The 24,706-nt window shown below is 35.2% G+C and overlaps 1 protein-coding gene across 1 annotated transcript in view; it reads right to left on the bottom strand.

The window, feature by feature from the left end:
* The window catches only part of EYA4 (EYA transcriptional coactivator and phosphatase 4), a 267,283-nt gene that overhangs the window by 66,505 nt on the left and 176,072 nt on the right, over positions 1–24,706 (bottom strand). The window contains exon 4 of the mRNA XM_055135767.1: positions 11,964–12,088. Within this exon, the coding sequence (XP_054991742.1) occupies positions 11,964–12,088 (125 nt within the window). The remainder of the gene's footprint in view (positions 1–11,963; positions 12,089–24,706) is intronic.

Raw genomic sequence — 24,706 nt, 5'->3', positions numbered from 1 at the left:
CTTTGAGACTTGATTTTAAAATTTATTATTGAAATTAGTTGTAACCTCAATTTGAAAGTTTCAGGTGAGAAAAAGAGAAGGAAAAAAAGGAAGAAAACTTGTGGTTGCATGTTTATTCTGGAAACATACCCCATAAAAATCTAAAAGAACTGTATTGAGTCAAAGACAAAAAAAATTTCATTTTACTGAGAAAAGATCTCTTTGAAAAATAAGCGTAGAAAATCACAAATATCAAGCAGTTTTAATTACACTAAAATTCAAGGATTTTAGAATAAGAATTCAAGCTCCTGGATTGATAGATAACACAGCAGGCAGGGCATTTGTTTTACATGTTGTCAATCCAGGTTCAATCCCTGGCATCCTGTATGGTCCCTGGAGCACCTCCAGAAGTAATTCCTGATTGCAGAGCCAGGAGTAACCCCTGAGCACTGCCAGGTGTGGCCCCAAGGCCAAAAAAAATGTAATGAGGAAAATTTGGGAAAAAACTTCAGAGTATTTTAAATTCATTTTCATACGAGCATATACTAATAGTGAACATTTTAATGACAATTCCTTTAGCAGTTAATGTTACAAAATTAATTATTTCAATTTTAGGAAAGAGTCAACAAACATCTCTTAAGTTCCAACTAAATGTAGTGATTTTGGTTTTACTGCACAAACGAAAATATATTGTGAAATAATACATTTTTCATAGACAGAAAACTCAGAAAGAAAAAAAATAGCACTGAAATAATGAGATTATTTTTTCAAAATATTCTAGTGTACAAATAAATAACTTAATATTTATTAACATAACTAGTATAAATATTGTAAGATGAATGAAGTTTGAAAAATTTAAATAATTTTAATTAAAGGTTCAAATGTATTTGAAATGTGTTCCATTTGTCTTGCTTAGATTCTGCTGTAGTTTAAATGGTATATTATAAATTTCTGTAGTGGTAAGAAACTTTTTGGTGGGGAGTAATGTGTTGGGTCACATATCGGGCTTACTTCTGGCTTTTATGCTCAGATATCATTCTTAGCAGTGCTCAGGAGACCACATGCAGTGCTCGGGAGTGACCCATGGCCAGACATGTGCAAAACAAGTTCTATACACCCCGAACTCACTCTAGAACAAAAAACTTTTAATTTAATATTGGCATTATGATGAAAATTATAACAAAACTCATTTTTATGTACCTTATTATTTTCTTCCAAAAGGTTAGCACTGTAGCACTATAGCACTGTTGGCCCATTGTTCATCGATTTGCTCGAGTAGTCACTAGTAACGTCTCCATTGTGAGACTTGTTGTTACTGTTTTTGGCATATCTAATACGCCATGGGTAGCTTGCCAGATTCCACCATGTGGGCGGGATACTCTCGGTAGCTTGCTGGGCTCTTCGAGAGGGATGGAGGAATTGAACCCAGGTTGGCTGCATGCAAGGCAAACACCCTACCCACTGTGCTATCGCTCCAGTCCCGAAAGTTTTTTGGCAAGTGGCTATAAAGTGTACCCAATACTGTTTGTTGAAAACATTATACTTCAGGTTATTTAATTACAATGCTGTTGATGTTGGACTGGAGCCATAGTACAGCTGGTAGGGCATTTGCCTTGCATGTGGCAGACCCGGGTTCGATTCCTTCATCCCTCTCGAGAGCCTGGCAAGCTACCAAGAGTATCCTGCCCACACAGCAGAGCCTGGCAAGCTACCCATGCCGTATTCGATATGCCAAAAACAGTACCAACAAGTCTCACAATGGAGAAGTTATTGGTGCCTGCTTGAGCAAACTGATGTACAACAGGACGACAGTGCTACAGTGCTATAGCGCTAAATAACTAGATACAGCAACTTAGAGTTTTCATCCCAAAGTGAAAATCTCGCTAAAGTAGGATTATGATAGTAAGAGACTTTTAGTATGATACTTAAATTTCAGTGATCACAGATTAAGCTTTACTTGAATTCTATCAACATCATTGTCTTGATGTACTGCCCATGCCTACTTTTGGGTTACAGCAGAAAATAAGGACTATACAGCCTAAAATATTGATAATTTGACTCTCTAAAGAAAAATATATACTGATGGTTACTGATCAAGCTGCTAAGATATAAACTTGTATTGATTTACTAGATATAAATGTGATAAAATTTAAAATAAAAATTAAGATTCTAATGTAGATATGCAAACATAATTTTAAGGAACAGTGCAACATGTGTAAAGAGTAACAAGATAGTGTGCCAGGAATTTAAGTGATAGTTTCAATTTACTCATAATATAAAACTATCTTTTAAATGATTCAATTTTTAGTTTTTAAATTTTTTTTGCTGTTTGTTTTGCCGAGTGCTTATTCATGGCTCTGCAGCAAGAACTACCCCTGGTGGTTCTAGAGGACACTGGGATTCCTGGGATCGAACCCACATCAAATGTGTGCAAGACAAGCACCGTACCCACTGTACTATTTCTCTGGCCACTTAAATAATTTTTAAAATCCCAAAGTTAATGAAAAAATATTGAAAAGTCACGAGCTTTTATTTTTGAATTTGATTACAATAATTTTTCAAAATGATATAATCTCAACATTTAAACATTAAATTATAAAATGTTATGATAAAAGGGAAAAATTTCACACTGAATGTGCTATAAATATCGGACATAAAATATCATTAGAATTTAATAAAATAGTTCTACCAGTATGCTATAAAGTCTCTACCATTAGTAATCAAAGGACAATTAATGTCCTTTGTGTGACTAAACATTTGCCTTCCTTGACTATACTGCATCCATTCCAAAAATCTCATTTATTTTCTTAGTAGCACTGTCGTCCTGTTGTTCATTGATTTGCTTGAGCGGGCACTAGTAACATCTCCATTGTGAGACTTATTGTTGCTGTTTTCAGCATATTCAGTACTCACGGGTAGCTTGCCAGGCTCTGCCATGAGGGTGGGATACTCTCGGTAGCTTGCCCGGCTCTCCGAGAGGGACAGAGGAATCAAACCCAGGTCAGTCACATGCAAAAAAAATGCACTACCCACTGTGCTATTGCCCCAGTCCACAAACAAAATTTTTTAATATAATTTAAAATATTATTAAAATCATAGTTCAGGGGACATGGTTACATTAGTGTTAAAGTTTATGGTTTTGATGTAGACATTTATTATGCCACTCTCATAAGAGTATCTGAGACCTTCCACCACTCTTGTGTTACTTCTAGTCCTGCTTTTTATTAAGCCATCCCTTACCCCCACTGCTAGATAATCTTGGTTTTGTAATTAAAGGCCTAAGACTTGTAATCTTCAATAATGTCTCTTCCCTTTCTATATGCACAGACAAGTGAGGTCACTCAGTATTTTTGTCCTTCTACCTTGGATATATTTCACTTAACATGGAACTCTTTGATTCCATCCACACTATAGATAACTGCAAGATTTAATATTTTATTATATCTATATACTATTCCATTACAAATATATACCACATTTTAAAAATACACTCTTTCTTTGTTGGACATTTTTGTTATTTCCTTATCCTGGTTATTGTATTATTTCCATGGGGAGTAGGGCATGTCTGGTGGTCCTCAGAGGATACTCCTGCCTTTCCTCTCAGAAATCACTCCTGGAGGGATTCAAGGGGTTATATGTGGTAGTATACATTGAATCCAGGTTGACTGCATGCAGGGTAAGGGGTCTATCCACTGTAATACTGCTCCAATCTCTGTAAACTATTGTAAAAAAAGTGTTTTACATTTCTCTTCTAATTCATTGTTTGTATACATAAGTGCAACTGATATTTGTGTATTAATTTTGAGCCTGCTATTTCGCTGTACCGATTCACCATGACTTTCTTATAGACAGCCACTACCTTGAGGTGTACATCTTCAATCCCTATTTTGTTGAGGATTTTTATCATGAATGGATGTCAAATCTTGTCAAAGTTTTCTCTGCATCAATTCATATTATGAGTCATTTCTTTTGATTAATTGGCATGGTATATTACATTAATTGATTTGTGTATACTGAATCATGCTTGCACCCCTGGAATGAATCCCATTTAATCATGTCGTAGGAGTCTTTTGATATATTGTTAGATTTAATTTTCTAAGATTTTGTTGAGAATATGTGCATTGATATTCATTAGGGATATTGGCCTTTAATTTTCTTTTTTTTTGTAATACATCTCTGCTTTTGATATTATGATAATGTTGACTTCACAGAATTGCTTGGGAAAGATTACTGTCTGATATTTTGGAAGAGCCTGATGACTGCACTGCAGACAGTGAGTTTTTAAAGGTTTGATAAAATTCACTAGTGAAACCATCTGGACTGAACCTGTATTTTCATTTTTGGTAAGATTTCAGTTTCAGTTTTCTTACTTGTGATTGCTCTGTTTAGGCTTTTGACTCCCTCTTAATAAAATCTTAAAAATTAGTACCATATTAAGAATTCATCCATTTCTTTTAACTTTTCCTTTTGGGTTTTGGGTCACAGCCAGTAGTGTTCAGGCTTTGTGCTCAGGGATCACTCCTGAAGGGATGAGAGGACCTTTGGGTGTTGGGGATCAAGCCAGAATCAGCAGTGTGCAAGCAAATGCCTCACCCACTGTACTATAGCTCTGACCCAAATTTATCCATTTCTTCTAGGTCCCCAGCTTATTGGCATAGTGTTGTTTATAATAACCTCTTATGACTGATTGTATTTATGAGAAGTCTGTTGTAAATTTTCCTCTTTAATTTGAGTATCCTGTTTTACCCTAGTTAATCTAGCTAAGGGTGTGTTACTGTTGTTAATTCTTTATAAAAAAACAAAACAGAAAAACAGCCCATGGATTCACTTACCCTTTGTATTGTTTTGCTGATTTTTATATAATTGATTTCAATGCCAATATTTTAAATTTACTTCCTTATACCTATTCTGGGATTCATTTTTTTGCTCTTGTTTTAGTTTTTCAAGCTCTGGGAAAGCTTGAGATTTTCTTTCTAATGTAACTCTAAATTGCTATAAAAGTCTGCCATTAGTAATTTTTTGGCTAAGTACCATATGTTCTGCTAGTTTGTGTCTTTATTTTCATTTATTTTGAGAAAACATTTTATTTCTTTACAATATACTCTTTCTCCCAATAGTTACTTAATGATATGCTGTTTGGTTTCTAGACTTCGGATCTTTCCCCAACTTTCTTTTAGTGGTTCATTTCTATCTTCATGGAATTCTGCTTGAAAAGATTCTTGATACCATTTTAATTTTTGTGACTTTATGTACACAGTGCCCTGTGTGTGTTCAATCCTAAATAATGTTTCATGTGTGCTGAAAAATTTGTGTTCGGATTTTGGGGATGGAGGATTCTTTACATACCCATTAATCCTAGTTTTCCAATTCTTCCCTTAGAATTACTGTTTCTTTACTAGTACCTGTTTTGTTGACCTAATGACAATAGTAGGGTTTGTAATGTTCACTACTATTTAATTATCATTGGTATATTGCCTAAGATCTATAAACAGTGGCTCTATAAACTTTGATGCCCCTTAATTTGGTGCATGTATGTTAGTATATAACACCAAATCCTGTACCTTATTACTCTCTCCAGTTTTAATGTTATATTGTATGATACTGGTATGGCTATTCCTACTTCTTTTAATACACCATTGGTTCCTATCAATGTTTTTCAACCTTTCACTCTGAGCTGTGCTTATCATCAGAGTTCAGGTGTGTCTCTTGTAACTCCAGAATGTTAGATTTTATTTCCTGATCCACCAACCCTATCTGTGAATTTTGATAGAAGAACTAAGTTTGTTGACCTTTAGAGAAAATATTAATATGAAAGAATTTATTGCCACTTTCTACAAAAATTTTGGTTCTGCCATTTGCCATTTGTTTTTATAGAAGGCTAGTCATTACTCATTGCAGAGGTGAATTTGATGTAATAAATTTCTTCAATTGTTGTTTGAGAGTGTTTTTCTTTTTCCCTGAAATAGAAGTAATAATCTTGAAGCACAGAGGAATCTAAATAAGAAGGTTTTTCATTCAGTACTTTGAATGTACCACATCATTATCTTCTTGCTTGAAGAATCGTTTCATTTGAGTAATCTGAATTTTATGTTATTTTTTACTTGAGGCATGCCTTTTCTATTCCTGCCTTAAGTAGTCTATTTCTCTGTTTGGTTCTTGTTATTTTTATTACAATAAGGTTTAGTTTTGTTCTCTTCGAGTTTGTTTGGTTTGGCACTTCTGGGCCATCCTGGATCAGTACACAAGTCTCTCTCCTCATACTGGAGTTCCTAGTCATTATCTTTCCCATGAGTCATTCTTCACTTTTCTCTCCCTCATGTCCTGGAATTTTTGACTTGGAGGTTGTTCTTTTTGCTGTTTTCCTTAAAGTATCTTAAGTTTTCTTAAAAATATTTTTATTAACTTTTTTCATGGATGGTGTGTGCTTTGTGTTTGAGGTTACTATTTCAGCTGCTTTCATTCTATTACTGAGTCCTGATACTCCATTTTATAGCTCCTTTACATGCTTTTGAGTATTTTTCTTCAGTTTACTTGATGGCTTTTCCACTGTTTTCATCAAAGATTTCATTCAACACGGGAAGTTTTATTGCCCTGAAGTCATCCAGGGCAGTGTTGATCATCTCGTACACGAGAACTTTTCTGGAATTCTGTCCCTAGTCTTTGATGTGAATGAATTCCTTTAGTTTTAAGTTTTTTTCTGGTGCTCAAGGGAGGTAATGATGGTTCTTCAAATGGTCCTAGCAGTAATATGATTCTCCTCTTCACATTATCTGTCATACCTATGCCTACTGATCTCTAGACGCTAGAGATGTGAAGTATTTCTTAAATGCTTTTAAGATTGAACTGGTGTTTGTGACAGGTTTGTGTAACCCTGAATGACACAGGGGATCCGTGGGACCAGTGCTCTGGAGCTACTATTAAATATCCAAGGTTGGCCCTCCGCCGAGATGTAACCCTGGTGGCCGCACATGTGCGGCCTCTCTGCAGCTGCACGACCATGGCCCCGGAGGCCAGCTAAACTACTTTGGGCACCAGAAGCTTCTTGCAGAAATGTCCCTAGACTGTGAACTGAGCCCCGGCCGCCATCTTATGATGACCACAAAAGGGAAGTATGAGCTTGCAGTGATGCAATCTCTGGCAGAAATTTCCCTGGATTTAGTTACTAAAATACAGAAATCCAAGACCTCATATCTCTTTATTCTCAGCAATGGAAAACATAATATCAAATGCTTCCTTTTCAACAGCTCTGACTTTGGGGGGTGGGGGGAGCTCCAAACAATAATAATGAGTATTTTGTTGAAATACTGAATGTAATCAAAGTAAAGAGAAAAGTAAAGTGAAATTTATCAGCTACATAGGTGGGGGGCGGGGGGCGAAGTGGGAGGGAGGTATACTGGAGTTCCTGGTGGTGGAATATGTGCACTGGTGAAGGGATGGGTGTTTGAGCATTGTATAACTGAGACTTATGCCTGAAAGCTTTGTAACTTTCCACATGGTGATTCAATTAAAAATAAGTAAATAAATAAAATAAAATAAAATAAAATAAAATAAAATAAAATAAAATAAATAAATATCCAAGGTTTATACAGTCCAGGTCCTGACTTGAGGTTCACAGTTGTTGATGTCTTGGGGTTGACAGAACCTCATAGTCCACATTCGTCAGGGAATAAGATTGCCGTCACATGTACCCAGTTGCAGTGGTTCACTAAGCTGATCTCTGTAGCCATGGGGAGCTTTTACACATTTTCCAGAAACAACTTGGGAATAACTGCTCCATCTCATGAACAGATGGGTAGGGCTCATTTTGGGGTGTCTGCTTGTCTGCAGTTGCCTCAGTACAGCAGCCCCGTGGTGCTTTCTCAGGGATAGCTACTCCCCAGTGTGGCCTGGGGAGATCTTCACTCTTTTTTGTCAGGCATTGCTGGTTCCCAGTCTCTTTCTGATACAGTGGATACAAGTACAAAACCAAAATTGAGGGGATTCTCTGTACTTCCTGTCTCTCTGTGTCCACTTTCAGAGAACTTAGCTTGGTTCTGAATTGACTTGACTACAAGCTTGTTAAAATGTCTGCAGAGTGGAGCCAGGACTCTGAGTCTGTCAGGAGAGAGCCATGGTTATGACTCTGTCAGGCAGTGCTCACCTAGCTCCAACTTTGGCTATACATAGAAATGACGACTGCTGAGTACTAGAGCTGGAATTCTGTATTAACTTTTTTTTTTTCTTTTTGGGTCACACCTAGTGATGCTCAGGGTTATCCCTGGCTCTGCACTCAGGAATTACTCATGGCGGTGCTGGGGGGGGGAGGATATGGGATGCCAGGGATCAAACCCAAGTTGGCCGGGCAGAGCAAAGTTGTTGGGTGCAACAGGATCACGTCAATTCAGGCAATGGAGATTTGAGTCTCCCTAAGATGATGACTGAAAATTTCCTCAGTGATTTTCTCAGTGAGACCCTTCAGAAAGCATCTCCATTTAGTTATTTGTCCTTGTACTGATGCCACAGGAGTGCTCACTGAACCATATCTTTTCGACCATCTTGGCCCTACTCTCAGATTACACCTTCTAAATGCAAATCACTTATTACCTAAACTCTAGCTTCTTAAACTGTGGCCTGCTACCCAAAGGTTCTGTAACTGGAGGTCATGAACATTTTTTCAGTAACATAATATTTTAGAATATGTAACTAAAAAAATTAATTGGAGAGGTTTCTGACAGTTCTCACCAGGTTTACATTTCTTGGGTGAAAAGGTAGTAATAAAAAATTAAGAAGCCCTGCTCAAAACCAATACGAGACAGTATCTTAAAATACTCAGATGTTTTTATTTTCTTTAAAAATATGTTGCCTATCACTGGACTATTAAGAAAAAAATGGTGTGTATTTGCTCAGCAATTTGTATAAGATGAATTCATTATCTTCTTTGAGACAAAAGTTTTTTCAGGGGTATATTACTATCATCAGTTTTGAGAAATGGATTGAACTCAGATTGGTTAAGTACCTTGTCCAAGGTAATACAGCTAGAAAGTCCCATATTACTCAAGTCACATGAATTCCATTCTTTCCCCGTGGTCCCTTAAATTGATAATACTTAGGAAAATAATTCTGTTACAATTAGGTGAGATCATGAATTACTCATTTTATATAACCATTGTACAGTTGTTTATTTTATATGAACAGTCCTTTAGTATAGAACAAATGAGTGAGCATAGAATTTCCTTTACAATTTAAAATGTAAAATAAAAATGCAAAAATGCCTTAAATGTTTAAGTTTTTCCCTTAAAATGACCACAATTATCTTACTTTGTGACTTGTGCAAGTTATATGCAATTTAAATTTCTGGATCTATAAATATTTAGTCTAACTAGATGGATTCACTTATGTATTCCCTCTTGTTGTTGCTAATCTACTATGGCAGAGCTGAGTAGATGAGCTGTAAACAATATGGCCAAGAAAACTATGCCACTTTACTCTACTGAAAGACCCTCTTAGAATTATGAAGAACTGAATTCTGGTAACATATTGAAGTATCAAAATTACATTTTACATGTTAAATAGGAAAACTGAAACTAAAACTATAAAAATTATGGAAATGATGTGCGCTTTTCATTCACAAGATGGACATTTTAATCCCAGTTAAGGGAAGACCCAGGTATATTTTAACTGCTTGCTTACAGCGCATATTTCTGACAAGTAGTGAGCTGTCTCTTTGATCCTAGAGTTGCTTAATACCTAATAGTATTATAGTGTTGATTTTATTTTGATAGCATATTAACTTTTGATTGAAGTGAAAGATTACTTATACACGGATATAGTTATTGTTTACAGTCCAAAAGATTGTGAGACTATTTGAATATACAGCATTCATTTATATCATATTTTAAATGAAGGGACTTGAAATGCCATTGTTACTTTAGATACTTTACATGGAATAGTTGTTAAAGTTTACAAAATGGAAAATATATTCTTGTTATATTAAAACCTTAAGTATGAAAGTCTGTAGGTTATGAGGATAATTAAACTTATACATATGCAACATCTGCTTCAACTGACATGGCGATGGTGCTGAAATAACTACTTAGATTGATATGCTTGGGAAACTAATAGATGGTCTCATTTATGCAAAAGATAGAAAAAAATCTAGAAAAACCCCAATAGATCTAAGGAATCTAACATTAAAATTGTAGTTGATAATAAAAACATAGCCAATTGTTATCAATGAGGAATTAAAGCGCATGTTCATTTCTGCTTTCTTTACAAGTACTGAACACTGAAAAGGGTTGCAAACAGAAACAGGAAGAGAAGCAAACCAAAAAGGGCAAATCCACACACTCAAAAACACATGCAGTGTACCATCATCTCTCATACTTGTTGCAGAAGAGGGGGTGCTGCAACTCAGCAACCAGTCTGCAGTATTTAAAACAGTCATGTTGTCCCCTGGGAACAGCAATGGTATAAGAGTTCATTGTCTGAGAGCCTGCTCAGTGTACAAGGGTAGTCGTCAAAGTTCATATTAATAGCCCAAATTATAACTGTATGGTATAACTCTTACATTTTATTTTATCAGGATTGTTTTAGTTCAGTTAAATATATGAAAGGAGAAAGATTTATACGATCTGAAGAGAAATGAGAGTATTAAGTTAAATATATATATAAATTAGTGAACTTCAAGATCTGATTCCACAGTGCATGTTTTTTAATGTTATTATTTATATTCAATTCAAGGTTCAAATATAAAAGTTTCTCAGATGTTCTGACAACTCAATAAATGTGCAAATATTTTCATTAATTAGCTGAAAGTATAGATGCATGTTTAGAGACAAACATAAAAATGTTAATCTACAAAGGGTTTTGGTGTAAAACGTTATTAAATACAGGCAAGTTGCCATGCACACCACTTTGTAAAAATTTTAGATTGCATAGTTACTCTAAAATAGATGAGAAGAGGTGTATCAACTCATAAATATTTGTCGAAATTTTGTAAGAAAATATGATGTGGCAAATACTGATATGTAATAGTTTGAATTGTTTAAAAACTACCATTAAATGCAATTTTAAAATTGTAGATTTGACAATGAGATGTACATAGCTTTACAGTGAATAATTTAACGTTTGGTTTATTAAATTTGAATACAAAATTTATCTATGCACATATTTTGTTGCAAAAATTAGATAATTTCTGCCAGACTGAATGCATTTTATAAAAATGATAGGGAAGATATTCAAAATAATTGTCAATGTTGCCATATCTGTAGCAAAATTATATAAGGCCACAGAATTCCTATACAAATAAGAAAGTATCCTGGAAAAAATATATTTCCTATTTTAAATATCTGTAAGATATCATTATCTTTGTGAAGAAAATATAGAAGATATAGATATTTCTATTCCCAAAACTAATTTTAAGAAAAATGTGAGAGTAGACTTTCTCTTAAAAGTCAAAATTCAAATTCAAATATATAGTATGCTATGGTGATGGTAAAATCGGAGAATCAGAGTCCTAATCCTTTGTTCACATTTCTCATTTCATTGTTTATGTGTTTGTTTTGGGCCACACCAGATGGTGCTCAGGGCTTACTCCTGGGTTTCTGCTCAGGGATCACTCCTGGCAGGCTCAAGGGCCATATGGAGGGCGGGGCACACACCAAATCCAGTCACCCATGAGCAAGGCAAGTGCCTTGCCTATTCTACTATATCTCTGCCCCCACTTTGTTCACATTTTTGCATTTCTGGAATATATGCAAATGCAATTTTAAAAACTAAGACGTCCTAATAAAGGATTTTGTTCTGAATGTTTATAGCTATAAAGGAACAAGCATTTGAAGAAAACAATGGAAAAGTAATTAGGAATTAAGCCATTAACTGTATACTCCTTGGGTATAAAACTGATTATGTTATTAATGAGATAATTTACTTGTTTAATAATTCATGTAGGAATCAAGTACACATTGAGGTGTGATTTGGGAGTTTCTCCGGGGTGGTTCACTTACCTCCTGTCCCGTTTGTGGTGACTGATGTGCTGCTGAGATTTGTTTTCTCCAGTTTGGAACTACCAGGAGTATCACCACCTCCAACCAGAGGGTGAGGACTTGCTAGGTCCTGCATTTCCATAGATCTGTCAGAGCAAGAGCACCAAAGTAAAGCCATAGTTTCAGCAATGATTGTTCAAGGAACATCATAAAGCATTCTGATGAGTCTATATACAATCTCACATCATGAAGAATTTTATTCTCACAGAATAAGATCTATTTGTTAACCGGGTAAATATGCCAATTCCTTAGAAATTAATAAATAATCACATAGTTGTCTCAAAATTAATTTATTTTTAATCCTACAGCATTTTTTATAATAGTGTAAAAAATGATGTTGCTGTTTTGGCAGTCTAAGGTGATATAATACTCTGGTCTCCAATAGTGATCACATTAGCTACAAACAGGTAAAAATGGTGAAATATTTACCCTTGAAATTAGACATTTTTGGTCACCACTGAGAAAGAAATCATTATCCAGGATAAACATAAACCTAAAATCAGAGCATAATCTTCTAGCAAAAGATATGAACCAAAAACTTTAAAAGATGAACTTAAGGCATAAAAAGACAGGATTTGGTACAACTTTAATATCCATTCAGGAAGAGAAGATTTTGTTTTATGTCTGCATCAGAGAATGTATTGGACTAGAGACTATAAATATGACTGAGATTCTTGAAACTTTGATCAATTTTGGAAAAGAAAACAAAAATTGTTTTGTACAGTGGCCAAGATATGTCTTTCCAGAAAAGAGTGCAAAAAGTAAAAAACGAAGAGAATTTTTCTCTCAATTTCATAATCACCTATGGCAAAACTTTTTAAATTTCAAAAATATTAAAGGATACTATTATGCTGAAAGGGCTGGAGCGATAGCACAACCAGTAGGGCGTTTGCCTTGCACGCAGCCAACCCGGGTTTGATAACTCCACCCCTCTCAGGAGAACCCGGCAAGCTACCAAGTATACTTCCCACATGGCAGAGCCTGGCAAGCTACCCGTGGCGTATCTGATATGCTAAAAACAGTAACAACAAGTCTCACAATGGAGATGTTACTGGTGCCCGCACAAGCAAATTGATGAGCAACGGGACGACAGTACAGTGATTATGCTAAAAGGATAACCAACATTTAGTTATGTAAGAAGGAGGGTAAAACAAATAAAAGTATATAAGATTCTTTTTGCTTCACTCAAGAAAGACAATGGAAAAAACGTACTTTCTGTTGTGGGATATATGATATAAAACAAAATGATAAATGGGCTGGAGGTAAGGTCCTTGCCTTACACATGGGTGAACCTGTTCCAATCCCTAGAACAGCATATAGTCACTTGGGAACTACCCATGATACCTATGAACAAAACCAGAAATCAGCCCTGAGCAAACTGGGCATGGCTCAACATCGCCTTCCCCCATTCCAACCCAACAGAAAAACAATAGTGCTAAAGGGTAGTGGGTTGAAATACACTGTCTAAAGATTTATATGGCAAGAGACACTATACAATTCCTGAATAAGAATCAAATCTAGGCCATACAAATAATACATGTCAATGAATATTATCACATAAGTGAAACAGGTGAAACAGAAAGTTAAAAGAATACTACAATAAAAGAAAATCTAAAATATATTCTAAATTTTTCTTAACAGCCAATAAGTCAGAAAATAAAAGAAGAAAAAAGAAAAGTAGAAAATAGACAACATATGGCAAGATGGCACACTTAATCCAACCATATCAAACATTATGCTAAATATCAATGAACTGAAATAAGCACACAGTTACATCATAGTTTGTTGGACAGACCTCTGGCTCTAAAACGGAACAATACGTTAATACAAGCTGCTGGGAGTGTTAACAATTTAGTTTTCAGCAGAATCTCTTCAGGACTTGCCCTCAACTAAAAGAGTCATGCTGTTCAAGATGAAATCCTCCCTAGGGTTATAAACTAACTAACTCGTTGGTAAAGAAGCACAAACATTGTGCCCTCTTATCCTGAGGTGCCCAGAAGGTGAGCTTCTGTAAGAATAGTGAGTACATGTGTGACAGGGATCCAACTCCGCTCAGCTGTAGACAAGAGGAGCTCCTTCTCCCCTGTGCTCTCTTTGGCCCCATAGATATTAAAACCTTAAATATGTAAATATCTTCTGACAGACTTCAAAATATCAGAAAATAGAATTTAACAACAACAAAAAGAAGTAAAGAAAAAAAAAAGATACTGGCATGTTCCTGATCATTATTGGAGTTTTGTTTTAATATGCTTGTCATACTAAACAATAGAAAAAGTAAATAACATAATTAAAAATATATAGGATTTTAAAACAGCATGATTAATAATGCGACATAATTTACATTATAGTACAATAACATCCAATAAGTATAAAATACACAATTTCAAAGTTATACAGTATTTTCAACAAAAGGACCATATGGTTATATGTATAAAGCTCAACTTTATCATAATAGACTATCTGACCATAATGAATTAAATTAGAAAATAGTATTTTAAAGAATCCTTCATAATTAAAAAGTCAACACCATGCTTCTAAATCTGTCAAAGAAAAAATTACATGTGAACATAGAAAATACTGAAAATATTTAGAATAAAATAATAATGAAAAATACCAGTAAAGACAAACGATATCTAACAACTAAGCAAGAACAATACAAATAAATGGTGTGGAATAGCCTGATACACGTACATTAAAAATTATCTAAACGCAGGTCTTGTACCTTTTATAAAAATCAGCTATCCAAAACTTCAGAAAAGGTAGCTTAGTGGGAAACCTAGATGACTCTGGATGTGATCCTGGATTTTTAGATACAACTGTAGCACTGTAGCACTGTCATCCCATTGTTCTTCGATTTGCTCAAGTGGGCACCAGTAACATCTCCATTGTGAGACTTGTTGTTATTGTTTTTGGCATATCAAATATGCTACGGGTAGCTTGCCAAGCTCTGCCATGCGGGCAAGTTATAGGCTCTCTGAGAGGGACGGAGGAATCTAACCCGGGTTGGCCGTGTGCAAGGCAAACGCCCTACCCGCTGTGTTATTGCTCCACAAATGAAAAAATCTATAAAAGAAATAATTCATAAGGTGAAATTCAATAAAATGTGAAACTTCTTTTCTCCTTAAAAACAGAAAAACAGGGCCAGGAGGATTGGCCCCTGGTTGGAAGCCTGCCTCAAATGCTGGGGAAGAAAGCAGTTGAGATAGAGAAGGTACCACTGTGACAAAGATAGTTGGAAATGATCACTCTGGATAAGAATTGCATGCTGAAGGTAGGTAAAGGAAAAAACATGATAACGTTTCTGTATTGCAAAGTACAAACCTGAAAGAGAGAGAGAGAGAGAGAGAGAGGGAGGGAGGGAGAGAGAGAGAGTGCCTAGCATAGAGACAGGCTGGGCTGGGTGCGAGGGATGTGGTGAGATGGAAACTGAGGACATTGGTGGTGGAAAATGTGCACTGGTGGAGGGATGGGTGTTGGAACATTGTATGACTGAAACCTGTGAAACCTGACAAGGAACAACTTTGTAACTGTGTATCTCATGGTGATTCAATTAAAAAAAATTAAAACAGTGTAGAGAAACTTATGAACTTTCATGTTCATAAGTTTGTAAATGTACCGCATGGTGATTCACTAATAAAAATTAAAAAAACAGTATAGAGAAAATTAGAAAATAAAAGAGACTAGAATAAAAATATCTCAAAAAGATATATCTGATAGAATACTGTTATTTACAATATGCAACTTGTTCTTAAAACTCAACAATAAAAAACCAGAGAGAATACTGTTATTTACAATATGCAACTTGTTCTTAAAACACAACAATAAAAAACCAGCAGTTTCATGTTCAAATGGACCAGAACAGGGAAGAGAATAAAGGTGTGAAGGCAATTTCCTTACATGCAGCTGATATTGGTTTGATCCCTGGCACAACAAGGTCCCCCAAGCATCTCTGGGAACAATCCTTAAATACTGGTGGCTCAAGGAGGAGCCCCATGCACCACCCAGTGTGACTTCCCCTTAATAAATTCCCAAGTTTAAAAAACAATGAGTGAATGTCATCTTGTCAAAGATATACTAATGGTAAACAAGCACATGGGCTCATTCCCTGAAAGAGCCTCCAATGTAGCACCATTGGGAAGGACGAGTAAAGAGAGGCTTCTAAAATCTCAGGGTTAGGACGAATGCAGATGGTACTGAGACCGCTCGAGAAAATCGATGATCAACGGGATGATGATGATGATGATGATGAAACAAGCACATGGAAAATGTTCTAAGACATTTGTCATCAGATAAATCCAAATAAGAACAAAGAATACCACTTTGAAACCTATGAAAAAGGTCAAAATCTGGACACTGATATTATCAAATCCAACAAAGATATGGGCAAAAGAGCTCTTTTATACTGCTGGTGGAATGTAAAATGATACTTCCATTTTAGAAGACAATTTGGCAGTCTCATTAAACTATGTATATGCTTATATATCGTAAATAATAATTTACCTTGGCATTTACCCAAAAACAAGTGAAAAATTTGTGTCTCTACAAAAACCAGGACACAGATATTTATAGTGCTTTACTTATAACTGCCCAAACTTAGAAGCAATTATAATATATATATAAGAGAATCGATATTTTAACTGTGGTTATTCCAAATAATAGAACATAACTCAGTGTAAAAGACATATGAGCCACCAAGTCATGAAAAAATATGCAAAAAACACTAGTATATATTATTAAATGAAAGAAATCTATTGAAAAAGGCAGCATCCCATATGATTTTAACTACATCACATTCTGGAAAAGGTAAAACTAGAGAGACAGAACAAAATTCACTACTGGGGTGGTAGTGGGAAAGCATGATTAAAACACAGATAAATTTTATTTTATTTTTAATTGAATCACAATGAGATACAAATTAAAAAGTTTTTAATTAAAAAAGTTTTTAATTTGTTCCAGTCATATAATATTCAATACCAACTGGTCTTCTCACGAGAGTACATATCCCACCACCAATGTCTCTAGTTTCCCTCCAACCACCACCCCATACTCTATGGCAGGTCCTTCTCTCTCTCTCTCTCTCTCTCTCTCTTTTTTTCCCCATTTAGGCCTTATGATTTACAATACAGATACTGAAAGGTTACCTACTTTCAACACTCAGTTCCTGTCCAAAATTATCATTTTGAAATTTTAAAGTTGTAAAAAATACTTTGTATGATATTATAATGAAGGATATATGTTATTATGTTATACATATGTACATTCATATATAATACATATCTATAGAATGTACATCAAAAGTGAAGATTATGGGTACGTTGATATGTAAATAAAGTTTCACCCTTAGCAACTAATGTGCCCCAACTGATATTAAGAGGAAATTCTCTCTGTACATTTCATGAAATTTTTGTGCGCATCATAATCATCAATCCCAAAATTGAGACCAGTAAAAGTCAATTTAAAAGTTTTTATATGCAAAGAATTTTATAATTGAGGAGCTTATGCATGTAAATAGTTGTATTTTAAAAGGAAAAGGAATTTAAAACCAGGGATCTATGTTTACACTTTAAGAAACTGCAAACAGAGGCAAAAGATATCAAATTAAATTTGAAGTAGAGTTAAATTTTTTTAAAAAATGATAAAATCACTGAATTGGAAAATCTTGAATTGTAAGTTGTTTTTCTTTAGAGTAAACAATAAATACTCATAATTTCATTATTTTTTGTTAGGGCTACCCAATATACGAAGGTTTTTATTATTATTAGCCAAGAAAATTAAAAAGTCCTTATTATACCCAGTGTGTCTATGAATACTCTTCTTTTTGGTATGTTTTTGGACCATACCAGGTCAAACCAGGGGATTGTCAGGGCTTCTTCCTTGCTCCGTGCTCAGGATCCCTCCTGGCTGGCCCTGGGGATCATAAGGAGGTGCTGAGGTTTGAACCTGTGTTGGCCACAAGCAAGGTAAGTACCCTGTCTGCTGTACTAGGTCTCAGGCCCCCAGGAGCTTATGACTTAAAATCAGAAGTTAGAGAAAATTAAGGTGTGTTGTTCCACTGAATGGAAAAGATAGAAATTATTGTAAAAATAGTGTGACTTTTTTTTCTGAAAATATTTTAGCTGGGTTTGGATTAATTCAATATTAACCGAGAGAAATATCTGGTGAGTGATATGCTAAAGCTGCAAGAGAGAGTAGGGGCTTAGACCCAATTTGGAACATTTGCAAGATGAGAAAGCAAACCAGAAATGAAAGCATGGAGCACACATAACAGACAGAACCACAGAGAAGACAGACTGTGTTGTCTTGCAAAACAAACAAAATCTATCTTAGTATTTCATATTTAAGTTCCCAGGAAACTAAGATGTAATGACCTGGATCTTCGTAAATCCTCTCCGCTTGAATTCCTTATAGTAGGTTGATACTTCTTATAATTAAGGGATTTTTGAAGACAAGCAGGCTTTATTTCCTCAACCCACATAGCAAAATGTTTTTCTAATCCCTTTTGCATGTTTTACAATTATTTTAATACTGAATCTTCAGATTTCTGTAAAAGAATGCTTACAGAAAATACAATAAAATATTAAATTTACCTTAGGACTTCAACAGCCTACAGTGATTAAGGAACATCAATTTTTACTGAATACAAATTATAGGATAGATTTTATACTTATTACTTCAAATGCATCCTCTCCTGGCACCTTCACAATAAACTATTGCTATGCATGCTATTTTATAGGTCAGGAAACTATACCTTGAAAAAGATACAGAGTATGACGAAGATTTTGTGGACCAGTAGTAGCATCAGACTGTAGAACTCATGTCTAGTTGATGTTAGCCATTATGTTCTTTCTATAAATGTGTTTACAATATTTAAAGTTCTTTCATACTGTGAAACTGAAAATCGGAAATGCTTATTTGCTAAAATAAAACAGGTTAATGGTATTCAAAACTTATTACGTTCAAAATTCTATGAAGAAAATAAATAAAATAAATAAAGGAAAGCAAGAAGAGGAAGTCTGGAATTAGCATGGGGTAAGTAACATGTAGAGGTAAGGTGCCCATATATAGAGAGCTAAACAACCAGACTCAAAACCACTGAAATCAAATCATGGGATCCAAACTATAATAATAAAATTTTAAAATGTATCTGTCAGGAACTGGAGTGATAGCACAGCGGGTAGGGCGTTTGTTTTGCACATGGCCGACCCAAGTTCGATTCCCAGCATCCCATATGGTCCCCTGAGCACCATCAGGAGTAATTCCTGAGTGAAGAGCCAGGAGTAACCACAGATGTGACCCAAAAAGCAAAAGTAAATAGGTAAACAAGCAAATAAAATATATCTGTCAAATATTCAGTTGGGTGTTAGAGGGTATCTGGGATCACTGCTGGTGGAGGGAACATGGGTTAGTGGGACTGGAAGGGGGAACATTACATACCTAAAATCTTATTGTAAAAAGAAAAAAAACCTTTGTGATAACAGCATATAAATAAAAATTAAATTTAAAAAAGCTTACTAAGTTTCGTATGAACTTCTACTTTGCCAAATCTACATTAGTTCTCATCACATTTTATATGTCGATCTCAACTTTTTTTTAGTGTTCCTTATGTCACAAGACCATACGAATACTACGATTTATTTGAACAGCATAAAAAATTTGAACTCAAAACATAAAATTAAGAAAAATGACAATCACAGGCTATTAGTTTCATGGATCTTTTCTGCAACTCTTATATAATCATGGAATTTATTTCTAGTGCAGTAAAATATTTGCTTCAAACCCAAGGAAAAACTAGCTTTGTGTTTGCACATTTTAGAGTCTATTCTGAATCAGAATGAAGATTTCTTTCTGCAAGAGTTCTGGTAATGAGTCATAGCCTGTTTATTTAAAGGCTGATAGTTCATAAATTTTTCATGACCCAGAAATATGAAGGAATTAGACTTTCAAAGGCACTCACTCTAAGCCAAATTTTTCTCTGCATAATTGATGAGAATGTAAGCATGACTCTATGTACCATATTCTCTGTACATCAAATTAGTTAATTTTTATTTTCACCATTGGAATGAGTTTAATGAAAAAATTCAGGAATTTTCTTTGCTCATAACTTCCTTTTCTATGAAATATAAGCCTTATATTTCCTGAGCTGAAAAACAAAATGACAACATCAATTTCTATTTAATTAAGTAGTGTCAACTCAATTATAATACAGGCATTTTCTATTTTGTTTCCCACTTTTCTCCCAAGATGTAGAACTGGGCAGGATTTAGGGATTGTTAATGAATAACAAAATAAGAATAGAAAAAAATGTAAATGACGTGATTTTATTTACATGGAGTCAAGTATAGTCTAGTTCAACAGACAATGCTTAAGCACTTACTATGCTTAAAAGGTAGCTCTTAGGACACAGAAAGTACCTTTAAAGAGCTTATAGGTTTGTGGAAGGAAGAGGCTTGAAAGGAGAAAAATAGCAGTGCTCTGGTGGCAATGAATAGGGTGTTCATATGTATAAGGTATAGTTTTAGTGATCTCCCAAATGAGTAAGGGTGTGTGTGTGTGTTTGTGTGTGTGTGTGTGTGTGAGTGTGTGTGTGTATGTCTGTGTTTGTGTGTGCTTTGGGATTTGAGGAAGGGGAGAAAAATGCCGTGTATTTGTATAGAAAATGCTTGTGGAAGGCAAAAAAAAAGTTTTTGATCAGCTTAGGTCAGATGAAAGATAGAGGTATTTAACTCCTAATCAGCAGTTTCTATGCTCTGGTCAAAGCATACCCAGAAACAGTGGTAGGTCACCTTAAACTTCAGGATATAAGGATTAGAGAAACTCTTGGCACAGCCAGAGACCTGAGCCACATTCTTCTCTACTGGATTCCACTGCAGAGAAAAGGAAATGTAGAAGGGAGAACACCTCTAACACAGGGAGCAGGGAAGTGGGCCATGCATAACGGAGCTGTCCTTTAAACTTGGCAGTGACATCATGCCTGTCCCTGAGGCCAGTGTGAATGCTTACAGAGCAAGTGGCCCATCTGCCAGGGTGACCTCAGGCCCTGAAGTAATCGCAAGTGAAGCCATGAACACACTGTTCTCTGGCCATCCTTTTCTGGGCTTACAGTTATAGACTCAAGACTCACAACACTACTTAGAGAAAATTTGTTATCTTGAGCTTTCTGGGGCTGGAAGGATAGTATATCACACAGGGCATTTGCCTTGCATACATCTGACCTGGGTTTGATCCCTGGCATCCCATATGGTCCCTTGAGCCCAACCTGGAGTGACCGCTAGGCACAGTGCCAGAAGAAAGCCCTGAGAACTGTTGGGAGTGGCCCCTTAGAAAAAAAAAAAAGATGGGTTTCCAATCCCCAATCTGGGAGTTAAAAAAAATTTTATAGTAAAAGAAAATTTTTCTAAGTTCATGTTTCAAAGACTTTTCTTAATAATAATAAAAACAATAAATATCTAATGAATTCTTCAAGCATTCTTTGAATGATACATGACTCAAGTTCCTATTAGGTCAGTGGAGTAGAAAACTATTTCCTTTTAACAAGTAGAAAAGCCATAGTTCATAATAAAAACATCTAATGCTGTTCATTATATTTAAACTTTTCTAAGAAAAACTATAAACAATTAGAATAAAACATTTCACAGAATGAACAGAATAAGGATTTTTCAATACTTGCACGTTGAACTAAAAGAGAAAATCACTGATGTACTGTGCGTAGTTAGTTTCTTATTAAAGATAGTTTCTTATTAAAACTTCAGTGAGTGAAAGAAAATTAATTTTTCTCAAATTCTAAAATATCCTGTGAATCTGGTGTTAAGAGATTGTGCTGTAGACTCAAGCCTGGCTGTCAGTGCCACCTTTACGATTTAATACTCATTAAATCTTGAACTAAAAATGTCACTATTAATATTTACTGGAGGACTTCTGTGTGAATTAAATAAAATCATTCACACAAATTGATTAAAATTTAGCATACAACACATCTTAGTAAATGTTCACATGGATCAAATTTTTAAACAAAATAAATTATTATAATAGTGAATATTCACTATATTCAGTTTTCTATATACAGTTTCTATGTAACCTTGGTCTGAGAAGAAATTTAACTCACTGGTGTATTTCAAGCCTATATCTTTCAAATAACTGCTGTTCAAATATCCTGACTCAAAATCTTTCTCTTGTACATTAGGCAGTAGATCTTTAGTTCACTAAAGTTACTTAAAAGCACTTATATGCCTACTTTTTTCTTTCAAGGACCTTCCAGGCTTTTTCCTTACATTATGATACCACATTCTTATATCACAGTACAAATAAAATGGAATAATAAAATACACTGGATCTGTACTATAGCCAAAAAAAGAACATTGGCATTGCTGTCAAATACCTTACAATGTCAACTCATGCTGAAATATGGCCAACCAAGGTCCCCAGTCCTGGCCTATGTGATAGTTTGAGCCTTCCTGACTCTCAGTGCTACATACACAGTTGGAAGCCATACTATTCATGACTGTGTCTAAAAGCAGTTTTGTTAGACCAAATATATTGTTTCAGCATGTTAGATTCAGATTGTTTTCTTTCCCTGTGTTATGATACTCCCAAACTTCCATAGCATTCCCTCAATGCTAAATCACAATAACATGTTGAATAAATCCATGTCAAAGATAGTTCTTGATATGGGGCACTCAACGTAGATCTAAAAATTTACACTAACTGTTTGATTATGAGGTTAATAGTGGCACTATCTTCAATCTGTATTTTCTATCTTTTTCTTATAAACATATAGCAAGAGCCCCTGATACACACCTTGTTAAATATTGCATAGTATAAGTTCTTGTTCATATTTTCCAATTTTGTCACAAAAGACTAGAAGACAAGGAAGCTATTCTGGTATGCCTTCTTCTTACATAAATGATGTCATATGCAATGAGCTTGGCACTCTGTTTAATTGTAATTAATTACATTATGCATTATTATTAATAATGCAACTGTATATACATTTTAAAATATTCCTGTACAATAAAATTTTAGTTACCTAACATTCTGACAACTAGAATTAACTGACATCTCTATAACTAGTAATATTATTAATTACTAAAACGTAAAAAAATAAAAACATTTTCATGAACATTAAGAATAATTTCTAGCATAATTTTAATATTAAGTAACTTTTATATTTTCATTGACATAACATTGTTCTAAAATATTAAGAACTTCGGGGGGAAAATTGACACACCTGTGTTTATGTTATATTCACTATTTCCACCACCAAGGATTCCAGCTCCATCCCATCACCAAAAAGATCCCTCTCTAATTCCTTCTAAACACCAGTGCCTCCCCACACCCTCTTCCCATTGGTGACTACTATGATTTTTCAGTTAATTTTGTTGTTTCTTACCAGTTAGTTTGCTTCAGTAATTAAAAAGCGAAGGGAATTTTAGAAACTGCATTTATCAAGTTCACTAAAGGAAGCTTATTATGTAATAGATAGTAGCAATAAAAACACCATTTCCTTTTAGCAGATATGTGTCAAAATACACAAAAGGGTGTGCTTTATTAGATAACAACATGGGCTGGAAATCAGGAACATGAATATAAGTATGATCTACTGCCTAGAAAAAGTTAATGGGTGTGTGTGTAGGTAGTTTTCCAAATGTCTTCTCGGGTTTACAGGGCTCTCTAAATAACCCCGAGAGTCCTCCATAGACAGGCATTCTGTACTCCCTTCCTGCCTATGCCAAGACATTCTGTATCTTTATGAGGTTACTCAACCCATTCACTTTGAGCCCAAGGAAGTTAGCACCTGCCATGAGGGATCAGAATGTGAAATGTGATAACAGAGGCCTGTGATAAGTGCCCGACCTTAGCAAACAAAAATAAAATCTCTGAGGAAAAAAAAAAACCCACAGCAATATACAAATGAGAGTATCGTGTGGCTCTGAACATAAACAATTCAAGTTCCCCTTTGCAGGAAAGAGTGGTTGAGGCTCTGTGCCATTCATAAAGCACCAACGACAGGCAAAGTCAGGGAACTATTCCATGAACCGTCCCTCCCCCCATCCTTGTGACACTATAACATGATATCTTTTGTTAAGAAAAAACAAAAGTCAACCAGACATCTTAGTGATAGGAACCTTGGACCTAGTTTTCATCTGGCGAAATACTTCACAGGGCAAGCTCAAAAACAATGCAGGGCCCTTGAAATCAGCAGGAACTCAGCACTCTCATCAGTGCCAAAGAGCAAGATGAGAAATGGGGCTGGTATAAATATTCATTGGGAAGTTACAGCCAACCTCCTTGCACTGTGTGTTTAGTGCAATTCAAAACTGCTCCACCTGGTCCCTGCTGGCTCCCTTCTGTCTACAGGGGCTGGCAGCTGGAAGGCAGGCTGAACCTTAGAGATCTTTTAATTTGTTGTAAGCATCAGAGAGACAGGCAGAAGGGATGACAATACATATGCTGGGATTCAATTACATAGTTATCTTTTTCCCTGGTGGGAGGGAACCAAGACTTCAGAGAATCCAAAGCTTCTTAATGTGAAGGTCTCTTAGGAAATGATTGAAGATCTGCAAGTCCTGGGGGTTTTAGAATAATGCTCTAATGTTGGCACTCAGAAGGAGAGTCTTTGCAAACTCCCATCAAACAAACAAAAAATTTTGTTAGGCTCATGTGAGAGCTTTACTTTTCTCTTGTTTTCCAAAATAAAATCACTGAAT

This window comes from Sorex araneus, chromosome 4, assembly GCF_027595985.1.
Source record: "Sorex araneus isolate mSorAra2 chromosome 4, mSorAra2.pri, whole genome shotgun sequence".
NCBI classification, from domain to species: Eukaryota; Metazoa; Chordata; class Mammalia; order Eulipotyphla; family Soricidae; genus Sorex; species Sorex araneus.
This window is presented reverse-complemented; position numbering and strand designations above follow the sequence as displayed.